This window comes from Hyperolius riggenbachi, chromosome 10 (genome assembly GCF_040937935.1).
Source record: "Hyperolius riggenbachi isolate aHypRig1 chromosome 10, aHypRig1.pri, whole genome shotgun sequence".
Classification (NCBI taxonomy): Eukaryota; Metazoa; Chordata; class Amphibia; order Anura; family Hyperoliidae; genus Hyperolius; species Hyperolius riggenbachi.
Genome location: NC_090655.1, coordinates 12284211 through 12299254, shown reverse-complemented (window position 1 = coordinate 12299254; position 15044 = coordinate 12284211). Strand labels below are relative to the sequence as shown.

At 48.0% G+C, this 15044-nt stretch overlaps 1 protein-coding gene across 2 annotated transcripts in view; it reads right to left on the bottom strand.

Annotated features, from left to right (window-relative positions):
- ALDH18A1 (aldehyde dehydrogenase 18 family member A1) overlaps positions 1-15044 on the bottom strand; it is a 53207-nt gene that overhangs the window by 33041 nt on the left and 5122 nt on the right. For both annotated transcript variants that reach the window (XM_068257756.1, XM_068257757.1), the window contains exons 3-5: positions 8526-8743; positions 1832-1981; positions 1652-1756 (exon numbers count right to left, since the gene is read on the bottom strand). In XM_068257756.1, the coding sequence (XP_068113857.1) occupies positions 1652-1756; positions 1832-1981; positions 8526-8743 (473 nt within the window). The remainder of the gene's footprint in view (positions 1-1651; positions 1757-1831; positions 1982-8525; positions 8744-15044) is intronic.

Below are 15044 nucleotides of genomic sequence, written 5' to 3'. Positions count from 1 at the left end.
CAGCCCTGCACTCGGACCAGAGACTCACTGAAAGTAGCGACTGTGCTTGGTGTTGCTTTTTTTGTGGCATCTTCCACTGCAATATTGGATAATTTCAAAGTCCTTTTAATGTAATGCTGGCAACTGTACAGCGATGACATGCCTAACCACGCCCCCTGCAAATGCCTACCCACCTCCCTGCCAATGCATAACCCTACCCCTCCTCCAATGCCCAACCATAACCACCCCCTGCCGATGGCTTATCCTAAGCAACCATCCGCCAGTGCCTAACCACCACCCCTTCCGCCGGCCAATGCCTAACCCCAACCACTGCCCCTGCCTTACCCTAACCAACCCCCAGCCAATGCCCAACCATCCCACTGCCAGTCCCTAACCCCAACTAACCCCTCCCCCTGCCAATGTCCAATTCTTATCACACCCCTTCTGATGCCTAACCCTAATCAACCCACTCTGATCCCTAACCCAACCTTAAACTCCCACAACAGATGCCTAACCTTAACTGCCCCATCGCAAAAACGCAAGATATCGTTTTTGCTTAAAACGCTAAAAACTAGCACCGCCATAGGCTTTTAACAGGAAATTTGGACGCCGAAGGAGCATGCTATTTATCAAGTCACCTTCAGCACCTAGAGCTTCTGCTATAAATGATTTTGTATGCGCACCTTTGGCGGCCCCCCTAATTTCCTGCCTGGGGTACGCTTAAAGAGAACCAGAGAGGATCTAAAGAAAAGCTTTTATACATACCTGGGGCTTACTCCAGCCCCATACGCACGGATGGCTCCCACACCGCCTTCCTCCGCTGGTACCGGGTCCCGTCATTTCCGCCGTCGGCGGACACGGCCAATTCTCCGCATCACAGGGGCTCCCTCCATACACTTGCGCGTGCAGCTGCCTACTACGCAGCCGCATGCGTAAGGGTATGGAGGGAGCCCCTGTGATGCGGAGAATTGGCCGCGTCCACCGGAAGTGACGGGACCCAGTACCGGCGATGAAGGAAGCAGAGGATGGCGGCGTGGGAGCGATCTACGCTTATGGGGCTGGAAGAAGCCCCAGGTATGTATAAAAGCTTTTTCTATTTTTACAGTTCATTCCTCTCTGGTTCCCTTTAACCCTCCTGGCGGTTTATTAAAAATCCGCCAGGGGGCAGCAAAGTCTATTTAAATTTTTTTTTTTTTTCCATGTAGCGAGACAAAGTCTCGCTACATGATAGCCGCTGCTCAGCGGCATCCCCTCAGCCCCTCCGATCGCCTCCGGCGATCCCGTTCAAAGAACGGGATCTCCTGGAGGGCCTCCCCCGTCGCCATGGCGACGGGCGGCATGACGTCACCGATTGGGAGACCCGATCTACCCCTCAGCGCTGCCTGGCACTGATTGGCCAGGCAGCGCACGGGGTCTGGGGGGCATCACGGCGCGGGGAGCGCCGCGTAATCGGTGCGGAGCGGCGGCGATCAGAGGGCACACGCAGCTAGCAAAGTGCTAGCTGCGTGCTGCAAAAAAAAAAAAAAAAAAAAGAGAAATCCCCCTGCGCGGCATAGCCCGTGCTCAGCACGGGCTTACCGCCAGGGAGGTTAAAGCTGCACACCTGTGGATAAAAGAGAAACAGACAACATCCATCAGGTGTTACTAAAACTCAATAACCCCGATGGCTTACCTGGGCCGCACAGATGCTGTACTGGGTGAACATGGCCTCGTATAGCGCCATCAGTCCGCTCTGCCCGGCAGCGGCGCAGGCTCGGGCCTCCAGCACAGGAACTTGCTGCAGAGACAAGAGAGATCGATGAGAGGAGAACTCGCCAGACTACCGATTCCCAGCACATCACACAATACTCACCATGTCCTTCAGCTGGTTCTGCCCAGAATGCAACGCCTGCCTCACGCTCTGAGATAAGAGGATCTCGTGGCGGAGTCGCTGCTTCCCAAACGCCACAGCTCCACTGGTGACAATCATCATCTCTCTGCCCTGATTCTGCAGCATGGACACCTGAGAGACAAGGGGCTCGTTATTTGGGAATAGACAGAGGCTGAGGCCAGCATGAAGTTTGACTACAGGATAGATTGTGTCTCTCACAGCAACCAATCAGCATCCTTCAGATCACATCTCTGGCACGGTCCTCCCTTCCCTAGTGTATTCTACATGATCGTGTGCTCCTTCCCTAGTGACAGCCTCATACTTGTATTACTGGGCCTACCTAACCAGCCCAAATCACATGATCCTGTATCTTGTACCCTCTCCCTTCCCTAGTGTATTCTACATGATTGTGTGCTCCTTTCCTATGACCGCCTCATACTTGTATTACTGGACCTACCTAACCAGCCCAAATCACATGCTCATGTATCTTGTACCCTCCCCCTTCCCTAGTGTATTCTACATGATTGTGTGCTCCTTTCCTATGACCGCCTGTACTTGTATTACTGGACCTACCTAACCAGCCCAAATCACATGATCATGTATCTTGTACCCTCTCCCTTCCCTAGTGTATTCTACATGACCCTGTGCTCCTTTCCTATGACAGCCTGTACTTGTATTACTGGGCCTACCTAACCAGCCCAAATCACATGATTATGCATCTTGTACCCTCTCCCTTCCCTAGTGTATTCTACATGATTGTGTGCTCCTTTCCTATGACAGCCTCGCACTTGTATTACTCGGCCTACCTAACCAGCCCAAATCACATGATTATGTATCTTGTACCCTCTCCCTTCCCTAGTGTATTCTACATGACCCTGTGCTCCTTTCCTATGACAGCCTGTACTTGTATTACTGGGCCTACCTAACCAGCCCAAATCACATGATTATGCATCTTGTACCCTCTCCCTTCCCTAGTGTATTCTACATGATTGTGTGCTCCTTTCCTATGACCGCCTCGTACTTGTATTACTGGGCCTACCTAACCAGCCCAAATCACATGATTATGTATCTTGTACCCTCTCCCTTCCCTAGTGTATTCTACATGATTGTGTGCTCCTTTCCTATGACAGCCTCGTACTTGTATTACTGGACCTACCTAACCAGCCCAAGTCACATGATCATGCATCTTGTACCGCTTGCCTTGTATAACTTTGTCCTATGTTGTACAACCTTGCTACGCCTGTGATCCTTGTATCATTGTATATAGTTATTGTCCAGCGCTGCGTAATATGTTAGTGCTCTATAAATACAATAAATAATTGCCCCATCTCTAGGTTTCTTATCAGCACTAGTCTAGTTGAGGGGAGCCAGTAGGAAACCTCATAGGGAACAGTTTTCCAATCCCAGCAACCTCTACTACACAAAGTGTTTGATTGGCTGAAGAGTTTGGGACTAGTTTACTGGACTACTGTAATGCTCTCTACACTGGCCTTCCAAAAAAGGTCTTTTACCGCTTACAGCTGATACATAATACTGCTGCCAGACTGCTAACCAACCAACCCCGTCACTGCCACATAACGCCAGTCCTACATTCCCTTCACTGGCTACCTATAGAATGGAGGGTCCTATTCAAGATCGGCCTACTGACATTTAAATCCCTGAATAATCTAGGCCCTGGATACATGAAAGATATGTTGCAGCTACGTAGCAATCCCCGCATTCTCAGATCCACAGGTTCTAATAATCTAGTCATACCCAGAGTCCACTTGGAAACTTTTGGTCCCAGAGCCTTCTGTCATGCTGCCCCTACGTTTTGGAACTCCTTACCTCAACAGATCAGGACAGCTCCATCCCTGGACGTGTTTAAATCCAGACTGAAAACCCACCTGTTCAGTCTGGCATTTGCAGTAATATAACTTTTGTTGTGTGAATACTTCATCCTACTAATTACTGATTCTGAGAGAGCCTAAGCGCTTTGAGTCCTATGGGAGAAAAGCGATATAGAAATGTTATTGTATTGTATTACAATAGAAACCTAACAGATTGAGAGGGGGCCATGGAATTTCCCTATGAGATTTCCTGCCGATTGCCTCTATTTTTAGAGCCTAAATTGGAAAAAAATGAATTAAATATTCTCGTATAAAAAAATAAAAATAAATAGTAGCTGATAGACTATCATTAATAAATCTTTATTATTCAGGCTGGGGACAGACATGCTGAGCAGCTCCAGAAGAGGATGTATGTGTAAATACAGCACAATCCCTGGTATCCAACACTGGTGGAGATCGACTGATGCTGGATACATGGGCTTGTCAGTTGCTTGAGTATCCAGCCAAAAAAAGCACAAAACTCCCAACCCCAAAATATTACAGAGCCTCCAGCAACATCTAGCAGCCTCCCTGTACCTCCTTGCGGGCTCCGAGAAGCTTACCAGCTTCCCCCGTGCATGCAAGCTGTGGCGTCTCTCCTGATCCCCACCAGGTCATGTGACACTCCAGCTTCTGTACACATACGCTGAAATCCGCTAGAAGCCCGCGGGGGGTTACAGGGAGACTTGTAGACATCACTGGAGGCTCGGTAACTATTTCCCAGCCTGCCAGCACCCTCAGAAAGCCCCCAGCAGAGGTCCCAGTTATCCCTCAGGCATGACGGTTAGTTGAGGCTTCTGGTTGCCAGAATTCCAGATAATCTGCGGTATATTGCTTTCCTCTTCATCACAGGAGAATGTCAGAGGTAACATTCAGCTTCACTGTCTCACCCAAATCCAGTCAGCAGCTTTGAAAAGGGAAGGTTATCGAGTTTGGAGCAGTTTAGGGAACTTCTAAGCATGACCTAAATACCACATATATGGGGCGGAGGTGAACCCCACTGGCACTTTTTTTTTTTTCTTGATGACTAGATCTGATTCCTACCAGATTGCTTTATTTGCATGATTTGTCAGAACAGCAATGTACACACGAAGCCGAGCTAATGCTATTGCGCACACCCCGCGTGCAAGGGTAATTTGAAATTACGGTGATCGCCAGCAGTGTCGGACTGGGAGCTGGAAAAGCTGAGGAGATCCACTTGCTGGCCAAGCAGCAGTAATCAGGTGATGTTGCTCACAGTGAAGACTTGCTGCAGGTTTCTATTGGGAGCAATAACATGGTTACTGCTGCTTGGCCAGCAGGTAGATTATGGCCCAGTGCACACCAAAAACTTCTAGCAGATCTGCAGAAAACACTAGAGATTTTTGAAGCAGATTTCAGAGCAATTCTACGGGCTTGATTCACCAAGCGGTGCAAAGTGTTTGCACGCTGGTGAAAAGGCCCTTATCACGCCTAAACTCACTTTAGGCATGATAAGAAGAAACTCGCGCGAAGTTACCGCGCGCGCAACACCCGACGCTTCGCGCGAAGCTCCCATTAAGCCCTATGGGACTTTGCGCGCGTACGCGCGGTAACTTCGCGCGAAGAGCAGGAAAAAGCGGTGATAACTCAGTGGTGAAAAGGTCATCACGCCTAAAGTCTTTTAGGCGTGATAACTGGGTTAGCACCGCTTTGTGAATCGAGCCCCACATGTTTAGAGAAGTTTTGTAAACATGCCTAGCGGTTTTTGGAGCGTTTCTGTGTAGCAGATTTCATCTATTGTTACAGTAAAGCGGTTACTGGACAGCTACTGCAACAAAAACGCCTGGAAAACCGCTGATCTCGTGTTTTTCACTTTCCTATACTTTAACATTGAGGCAGAAATGCCTCAAAAATCTCAAAAATGCTGCAGCCCCCGACTTTGCATTTGTGGAAAAAACAACCCGCTCTGGTGTGCACCAGCCAGGGGCGTAGCAATAGGGGGTGCAGCGGTAGCGACCGCATCGGGGCCCTTGGGCCAGAGGGGCCCCGAAGGGCCCTCCCTCAACTACAGTATTAGCTCTCTATTGGTCCTGTGCTCATAATAATCACTTCTATAGATACTTTGAATAGTGGTAATCATTAACAAACTGTTTCCCATCCCTTCCTTGCACCTCTGACTCTGTAGTTGCCATTGGCAGGTTTTGGTGCGCCATATCAATTGTTACGTATAGAGTGCTTGGGGGGCCCCATTGTAAAACTTGCATCGGGGCCCACAGCTCCTTAGCTACGCCCATTCACTTTCATTAGCCAAGCGGTTTTCTCCTTGCAAGCGTTTTAAAAAACGCTTCAGAACTGCTCTGGTATGTACCAGCCCTCCCTTAGTTTTTCCACCTCCCAGTCCAACACTGATCGCCAGACCCCAAATTACAGGTCCTTCTTAAAAAATTAGCATATTGTGATAAAGTTCCTTACTTTCTGTAATGTACTGATAAACATTAGACTTTCATATATTTTAGATTCAAATACACACAACTGAAGTAGTTCAAGCCTTTTATTGTTTTAATATTGATGATTTTGGCATACAGCTCATGAAAACCCAAAAATTCCTCTAAAAAATTTTGCATATTTCATCTGACCAATAAAAGAAAAGTGTTTTTAAAACAAAAAAATGTCAACCTTCAAATAATTATGTTCAGTTATGCACTCAATACTTGGTCGGGAATCCTTTTGCAGAAATGACTGCTTCAATGCGGCGTGGCATGGAGGCAATCAGCCTGTGGCACTGCTCAGGTGTTATGGAGGCCCAGGATGCTTCGATAGCGGCCTTAAGCTCATCCAGAGTGTTGGGTCTTGCGTCTCTCAACTCTCTCTTCACAATATCCCAGAGATTCTCTATGGGGTTCAGGTCAGGAGAGTTGGCAGGCCAATTGAGCACAGTAATACCATGGTCAGTAAACCATTTACCAGTGGTTTTGGCACAGTGAGCAGGTGCCAGGTCGTGCTGAAAAATAAAATCTTCATCTCCAAGCTTTTCAGCAGATGGAAGCATGAAGTGCTCCAAAATCTCCTGATAGCTAGCTGCATTGACCCTGCCCTTGATAAAACACAGTGGACCAACACCAGCAGCTGACATGGCACCCCAGACCATCACTGACTGTGGGTACTTGACACTGGACTTCAGGCATTTTGGCATCTCCCTCTCCCCAGTCTTCCTCCAGACTCTGGCACCTTGATTTCTGAATGACATGTAAAAGTTGCTTTCATCTGAAAAAAGTACTTTGGACCACTGAGCGACAGTCCAGTGCTGCTTCTCTGTAGCCCAGGTCAGGCGCTTCTGCCGCGGTTTCTGGTTCAAAAGTGTCTTGACCTAGGGAATGCGGCACCTGTAGCCCATTTCCTGCACACGCCTGTACACGGTGGCTCTGGATGTTTCTACTCCAGACTCAGTCCACTGCTTCCGCAGGTCCCCCAAGGTCTGGAATCGGTCCTTCTCCACAATCTTCCTCAGGGTCCGGTCACCTCTTCTCGTTGTGCAGCGTTTTCTGCCACACTTTTTCCTTCCCACAGAGGTGCCTTGATACAGCACTCTGGGAACAGCCTATTCGTTCAGAAATTTCTTTCTGTGTCTTACCCTCTTGCTTGAGGGTGTCAATGATGGCCTTCTGGACTGCAGTCAGGTCGGCAGTCTTACCCATGATTGCGGTTTTGAGTAATGAACCAGGCTGGGAGCTTTTAAAAGCCTCAGGAATCTTTTGCAGGTGTATAGAGTTAATTAGTTGATTCAGATGATTAGGTTAATAGCTCGTTTAGAGAACCTTTTCGTGATATAATTTTTTGAGATAGGAATTTTGGGTTTTCATGAGCTGTATGCCAAAATCATCAATATTAAAACAATAAAAGGCTTGAACTACTTCAGTTGTGTGTAATGAATCTAAAATATATGAAAGGCTAATGTTTATCAGTACATTACAGAAAATAATGAACTTTATCACAATATGCTAATTTTTTTTAGAAGGACCTGTACTTCTCCCTCCAACTTGCTATGAACTAATTGCTATGTGAGCCTCTTTGCATTGTGGGAAACAACAGCATTTTCTGTGCACAGAACTCTCAGTAACGAACATCCCAGACAGATCACCTGCCAGCAGTAAAGAGGTCACCAACTGTGATAAATGTCAGAATGTAAAGGTAAAGGTTTTACAATAGGCAAACACTGACTAAATCATTTATAAATGAATATTTAAAAAAAAAAATAAGCAATTTTATTCATTATGTTATTTTCACTAAAGTTCCTCTTTAAAACTACCCTTTAAAGGACAACTGAAGTGAGAAGAATATGGAGGCCGCCATATTTATTTCCCTTTAAATATTAGTTGCCTGGATGTCCTGCTGATCTATTTGGCTGCAGTAGTGTCTGAACCCCACCAGGAACAAGCATGCAGCTAATCTTCTCAGATCTGACAATGTCAGAAACGCCTGATATACTGCATGCTTGTTCAGGGGCTGGGGCTAAAAGTATTAGAGGCAGAGGAACAGCAGCACCACCAGGAAATAAATATGGCAGCCTCCATATCGCTCCCAATTTAGTTGTCCTTTAACAGGACAAACTAAAGTAGGCCTCTACTGCATTGGCCACTAATTCTGTGAACAATGCCACATGCCAAGGGATGGTGTCTATCAACCAATGGGAGCAGCTTAGTGTAAACTGGGGGTTTCTAGTTCATCATCTGATAAGTTCGGGTTTTTCGCCAACACTTCGCATGAATGAGGTAAATTCTGCTGTAGCCTTCGCCTTCCACCAACAATTACACTTTGTCACACCTCTACAATGCAGATGCAAAGCTCACCTGCTCCACGATAGACGCCAGCCTTCCGAGGGCCAGTCCGCATTCATCTCCTCGCGTCACCACGGCGCTCCCCAGCTTCACCACTATGCGCTTGGCGTGCTTCAGCTCGCTGCGGTGTGCGAACGGCTTCCCATGTGAGCGAATGAGAGGCATCGTCATGTAGGGGACGGTACTCCAGTGCCGGGAGCTCTGAAGGGAGGCGGCCAAGGGCGGGGCATCTGGTGTTAGAAAGTAGAGTCAGTATTACAGCACACATCAGCGGGAAGGCAAGTCAGCGCCAGCAAATGCGTTTTTACCAGCTCAGAGAAAGACAGTGAGGAGGCATACACACCAAATTTTGATTGGTCAATCGCTGACAAATTTTTACCACTTCCACGTTGTATGAGGGTCCACCGATTTTAAAGGATACCCGAAGTGACATGTGACATAATGAGATAGACATGGGTATGTACATTGCCTAGCACACAAATAACTATGCTGTGTTCCTTTTTTTTTCCTCTCTGCCTGAAAGAGTTAAATATCAGGTATGTAAGTGGCTGTCTATTTCATCATGTCACATGTCATCATGTCACATGTCACTTCGGGTATCCTTTAAATGCTGGTTGTGTAGGTAAGCTCTCATAGTACATGAGAGTGATAAAAATTGGACATTCATTGGCTAATCCTGCTGGGTTAGGCTTTTACATGGCAAACTTGCAACACACAGATGTGCACAGACCCCTTCACACACCCTGGGCTGTGTAGTCGGTACGAAAATGATCCGACTCCTCAGTTTATGAAATCACCGACTCCAGGTACCCAGAAGTTCTCTGACTCCACTGCCCTGCACACCTCTGTGGTGATAAATACAGCACAGGCCTGAAGTGAAAATAAACGTATACGATTATTACCATCTTTTCCGCTCCATAAGACGCACCTCCCTTCGCCCCAAAAAGTGCAGGGAAAAAAAACCCATCCCCTAAACCTGGGTGTGTCTTGTGGTGAAAGAAATATGGTGACTGTATGTGTACAGTAGTACTAATGGTAAAGCACAGAACAGAGTACAACTTATTTTCAGTTTAAGGCCTGCATTTTTAAAGTAAACTTTTCAGGAGAGGAGTAAGAGGATTCATACTTAAATTGGACCTGAGGTGGGAGTGATATGGAGGCTGCCATATGCGTTTCCATTTAAACACCACCAGTTGCCTGGCAGCCCTGCTGATCTATTTGGCTGCAGTACTGTCTGGAGTACACCAAGAACATGCATGCAGCTAATCTTCTCAGATCTGACAATATTGTCAAAAACACCTGATCTGCTGTATTTTTGTTCAAGGACTTTGGCTAAAAGTATTACAGTCAAATAGGTCAGCAGGACAGCCAGGCAACTGGTATTGCTTAAAAAGAAATTAATATGACAGCCTCCATATAACCCTTATCTTGGGTTCACTTTAACTGGGGCTCCTCCCAGCCCCCTGTAGTCCATCGGCTCCCTTGGTGTCCATCCGGTGTCCCCCCCCTCCTGCCATTATTAGCCCCGGTAGGCGCAGTCCTCTATCACGCTTGCCTAGCTGGGAGCCTTCTGTGACTGTGCAGTTAGTTAAGGCTTGTAACTGAGCAGGTGCTGAACGCTTAATCAAAGAGGTGTGGCCAGGGCCCTGCTTTCGTAGTTGTCCCCAACTGGCTCAGCCGGGGACTTTACCGGGGCTGACAGTGGCACAATAGAGGGGGGGGGCGGATACACTTCAAGGGAGCCGACGTACTACAGGGGGCTGGAAGAAGCCCCAAGTATAAACCCACTTGCTCCCCTCTGGCCAGCTGCACTTTAAGACTGAATTCTTCATCTGTTGTAAAGTCTACTTCATTCAGAGACAAATAACCATTTGAACTTTTCAGCACTAAATTGTTAGCATAGTTTCCTCAGCCAGATAAGTGTTCTGCCTTCTATTTACTTTTTTAAAGACAGACTAAATTTGACTTTGACTACCTCATTTCATTTGTATACAAAACATAACTAGTGACATAAAAACAGAAAGGGCATTCAGACAATTTCTTAGTAGGACAAGTACTATATGTAGCTATGTTTATCTCATGTCACTCCAGGTAGCCTTTAAAGAGAACCCGAGGTGGGGTTCTGACAATGCAATCCACATAGAGAGGCTGGGTCTGCCTATACTGCCCAGCCTCTGTTGCTATTTCAATCCACCCTAAGCCCCCCCCCCTGCGCTCTGCGATCACCCGTAAATCACAGCCGCGCTGCCGACACGCAGCGTGTCACAGAGGGCTGTGTTTACATCTGCACTGTCAGTCTGCTGCTCCCCCTGCCTCCTGCATAGCTCCGGTCCCTGCCCGCGTCCCTTCCCTCCCCGCTGATTGGAGGGAAGGGATGCGGGCGGGTGCGGAGCTATGCAGGAAGCGGGGGAGCAGCAAACTGACAGAACAGATCTAAACACAGCCGTCTCAGCGCGGCTGTGATTTATGGGGGCCAGCAGAGCACAGGGGGAACTTAGGGGGGATTGAAATAGCAACAGAGGCTGGGCTGTATAAGCAGACCCAGCCTCTGTACGTGGATTGCATTGTCAGAACCCCACCTCGGGTTCTTTTTAAAAGGTGGCTGAAATGAATACATGGTCTGCTAGGAATCATCTTATTTCAGTAAACCTTAAATGATCGTTTGTGATCCTTGGGCATTCACGATCTCGCCCTGTCCTGGCTTTCATCCTACCTCTCCAACCGCTCCTTCACGACCACCTTCAATGAGTCCTCGTCCACCCCCAACCACCTCTCGATGGGAGTCCCCCAAGGTTCGGTCCTTGGCCCCCTACTGTTCACATTATACACATCCTCCATTGGCAAGGTTATCTCCTCCATGGGTTTTAACTATCATCTGTATGCAGATGACACCCAGATCTACCTCCACACCCCTGACATATCCACCACTACCATGGACAAGGTCTCCTCCTGCCTATCCGCCATCTCCTCCTGGATGTCTGCTAGGTTCCTGAAACTAAATCTAGACAAAACTGAATTTATGATCTTCCCACCCCGGCCATCCACGAACCTCCCAGATGTGCATGTCACTGTTAACCACACTACCATTCGCCCTACCTCTCAAGCCCGCTGTCTGGGTGTCACCCTGGACTCCGCACTCTCCTTCACTTCCCACATCCAAAACCTCACAAAGTCCTGCAACTTCCACCTTCGTAACATCTGTAAGATTCGCCCTTTCCTGACCTCTGCCACCACCAAACTCCTCATCCATGCCCTCATAATTTCCCGCCTTGACTACTGCAATGCCGTGCTGTCTGGTCTCCCTATGACCCGAACAGCCCCACTGCAGTCCATCATGAATGCGGCAGCCAGAATTATCCACTGCTCCCATCGCTCCACCACGGCAGATCCCCTCCTAGAATCCCTCCACTGGCTTCCTATCCAGTCCAGAATCAGATTCAAGATACTGTGCCTGACCTACAAATCTGTCCACAAAACCTGTCCAACCTACATTTCCGATCTTACTCAGAGGTACACACCTAGCCGCTCACTCCGCTCTTCCAATGAACTTCGCCTAACCGCTCCCCGCATCACCCAGTCCCATGCACGCCTCCAGGACTTCTCAAGAGCTGCTCCAACACTATGGAACTCCCTACCTCCACCCATTAGGGCAGCCCCCTCCTTCAACATCTTCAAGAAAGCCCTCAAAACTCACCTTTTCACTCTGGCCTACTACCCCTCACAAGTGCTCTAAACCTACAGCTGAACTCTGGTCCCCTACCATTCGTGTCCTTACCTCTCCCTCTAGATTGTAAGCCTTTGGGCAGGGTCCTCCTCCTTTTGTGTCCTACCTGATCTGGCACCTCCATTACTGTGAACCCATGCTAGGCATCTGAGTGAACATAACTTGCCTAATCTCCATGCTTCCCTCCAGTGACTGACTAAGCATTACCTTGTACTCATACTGTGCTGCATGATCTGATCTTTCTTGTATTCCTGTATTGTCATATTGCTGTATGTCACCCCTAAATATTGTCTGTAACCTAAACTAATGTCCAGCGCTGCGGAATATGTTGGCGCTTTATAAATACAATAAATAAATAAATGTGCCGTCGAACAGGCAGAGAATTGCAGTCATGCAACTAGCATATTTCAGAAGGGCCTCAAGCCATGGCATCCTCTATATTCATCTCAGGACGAGTTTCCACCGAAGACCAGATTTTCATATTTAACTTCATAAGCATGTGACGGAGCTGACCAACCCGTCCGAGTATCATACATCAGCTATATTTAATCAGAGGTCATCACTCAGCCGCCATGCATTGCAAAATAGCTCGACAGAGCATGGGTGGGGAACGCGGGGCTGTTGCCCATAGCAACCAGATTCTATTTGGGCAATTGGTAAAAACTGGAGTAAAAAACAAACAAAAAGCAAACGGAAAATTGGATATTTCCAGCAGATCTGATCATTGATCACGTGATCTGCTTACCCCGAACATTCCCAATTATAAACACCTGACTGACTTCATGCATGTTATGAACTGATCAGGTGAGAAGACCAGACTGAAATCTCAACAAGTGTGTGGGGGAGGAGCCGCAGGGGACGGCATTCAGCAAAGCGCAGCGACAACCTATCCCTGTGGGAAATTTGTGGAGAATGGATTGAGCCACAGCTTTGCACTGTTCGATGCGGTGCAATGCTATGGCCCATCGATTGACCACCGCTCCTGCTCACTACCCCCCCAAACTAGCAACATTTTTTGTCCTCTCCGATCGATACTCCCCATCATTCGTAATTCGATTGATACATAAACAATACATCAGACCCAAAAGGAAGGCAGCTGAGTCAAGGGCTGAGATTCTGTACGGACCCTGCTCTAGAAAGAGGCTACAGAACACAGGTCAAGACAGGAGGAGAAGACATATCCAGTTTCCCTGAAATTAAGACATCCCCCGAAAGTAAGTCCTAGCAGGAATTTTCAGCATGCTTGAAATATAAGCCCTACCCCGAAAGTAAGCCCTAGCTACAGTAAGGGGAAATGTATGGCAATTTGTGTTATTACTGGAGCCGATTGTCTCACAGGCTCTGTCACTGGGCCAATCACTGCTACTCAGGGAGTAGTCCCCATAGGCTGAAGCGCAGAGGAACAGCAGCATGAAGCTGGGGGAAAGAAGAGGGTGCAGGGGGACATCTGAGGACACGAGGGACAGCATGGCATGGAGCTGAGGGTAAGGAGGAGGATATCAGAGGACATGGGGACAGCGGAGCACAGGAGATAGAGGAGGTCACAGGTACAGAGGGGGACACAGGAGCACACAAGAGGTGGAACCAGCAGAGGAAGAGGTGGCACAGTGGGGAAGGCAGGAGGACACAGCACAGGAACTTGAATGTTAGGAGGACACCCAGCACAGGAATGTGTATGTTTATACAAATATAAGACATCCCCTGAAAATAAGCCCTAGCATTTTGGAGTAAAAATAAAGGAGTGTCTCATTTTCGGGGAAACAGCATTCGGACATGAAAGCTTCAGGATGAGATGAAAGCAGTAGTTATTGGTAACAGGCTGATGGGCTGCAGGCTGTGCACATGGTAACTGATACTCCTCTACCTCTGTGACCAGCGCTAATCTCTAATGTGCACCTGTCAGCGAGCTGTACAGGCTGCCATCCTCACCTGTAATGTATGCTATTCTGATCTATCATGCTGAGATTTTGGCATCAGACCGCTTTGCCCAGGTGGAACCAACAAGCAGCCAGGTGAGTCACAACACCTGATCTACACATCACTCCCGGATGGAGACTATAGTAAAGCCCCGTACACACGATAGACGACACTCAGCCAATAACGACCGCCTCTGCCCATAATCTATCGTGTGTACAGAAGCCCCCCAACGCATCAGCAGGCAGTGATCAGAACGCTATTGACCTCATTCACCCCTCCCACTGTATGACATCACTCCCACCCCACTCTGCCGGCCCTCCTTCCCTTCAGCATGGCAACCAAACAGTTTCTGCCAGCCCACGGGACTGGGCCCCAATTCCAGCTGGGTGACCGACGCCACATGTGTACCAGGGCTGTGGAGTCGGGGCAATTTTGGGCACCCGGAGTCGTTGATTTCATAAACTGAGGAGTCGGAGTCAAATGATTTTTGTACAAAATCCACAGCCCTGTTAAGTATTAGACTAGGGAGTCGGAGTCATTTTGGGTACCCGGAGTCGTGGTTTCATAAACTGAGGAGTCGGAGTTGGAGTCAGAAGAATTTTGTACCGACTCCACAGCACAGTGAGAGGGATATGGAGGCTGCATAGTTATTGCCTTTTAAACAATACCAGTTGCCTGGCTATCTTGCTGATCTATTTGGCTGCAGTAGTGTCTGACTCCACCACCAGAAACAAGCATGCAGCTAATCCTGTCAGATCTGATCCTGTCAGAACACCCGGTCTGCTGACTGGAAGGCTCCATACTTCTCTCCTGATGAAGCCCTTTACCATTAGATAACACATACATATCTCTGCATATAGTGAGAATCATATACTGCCCTGTACAGGGGT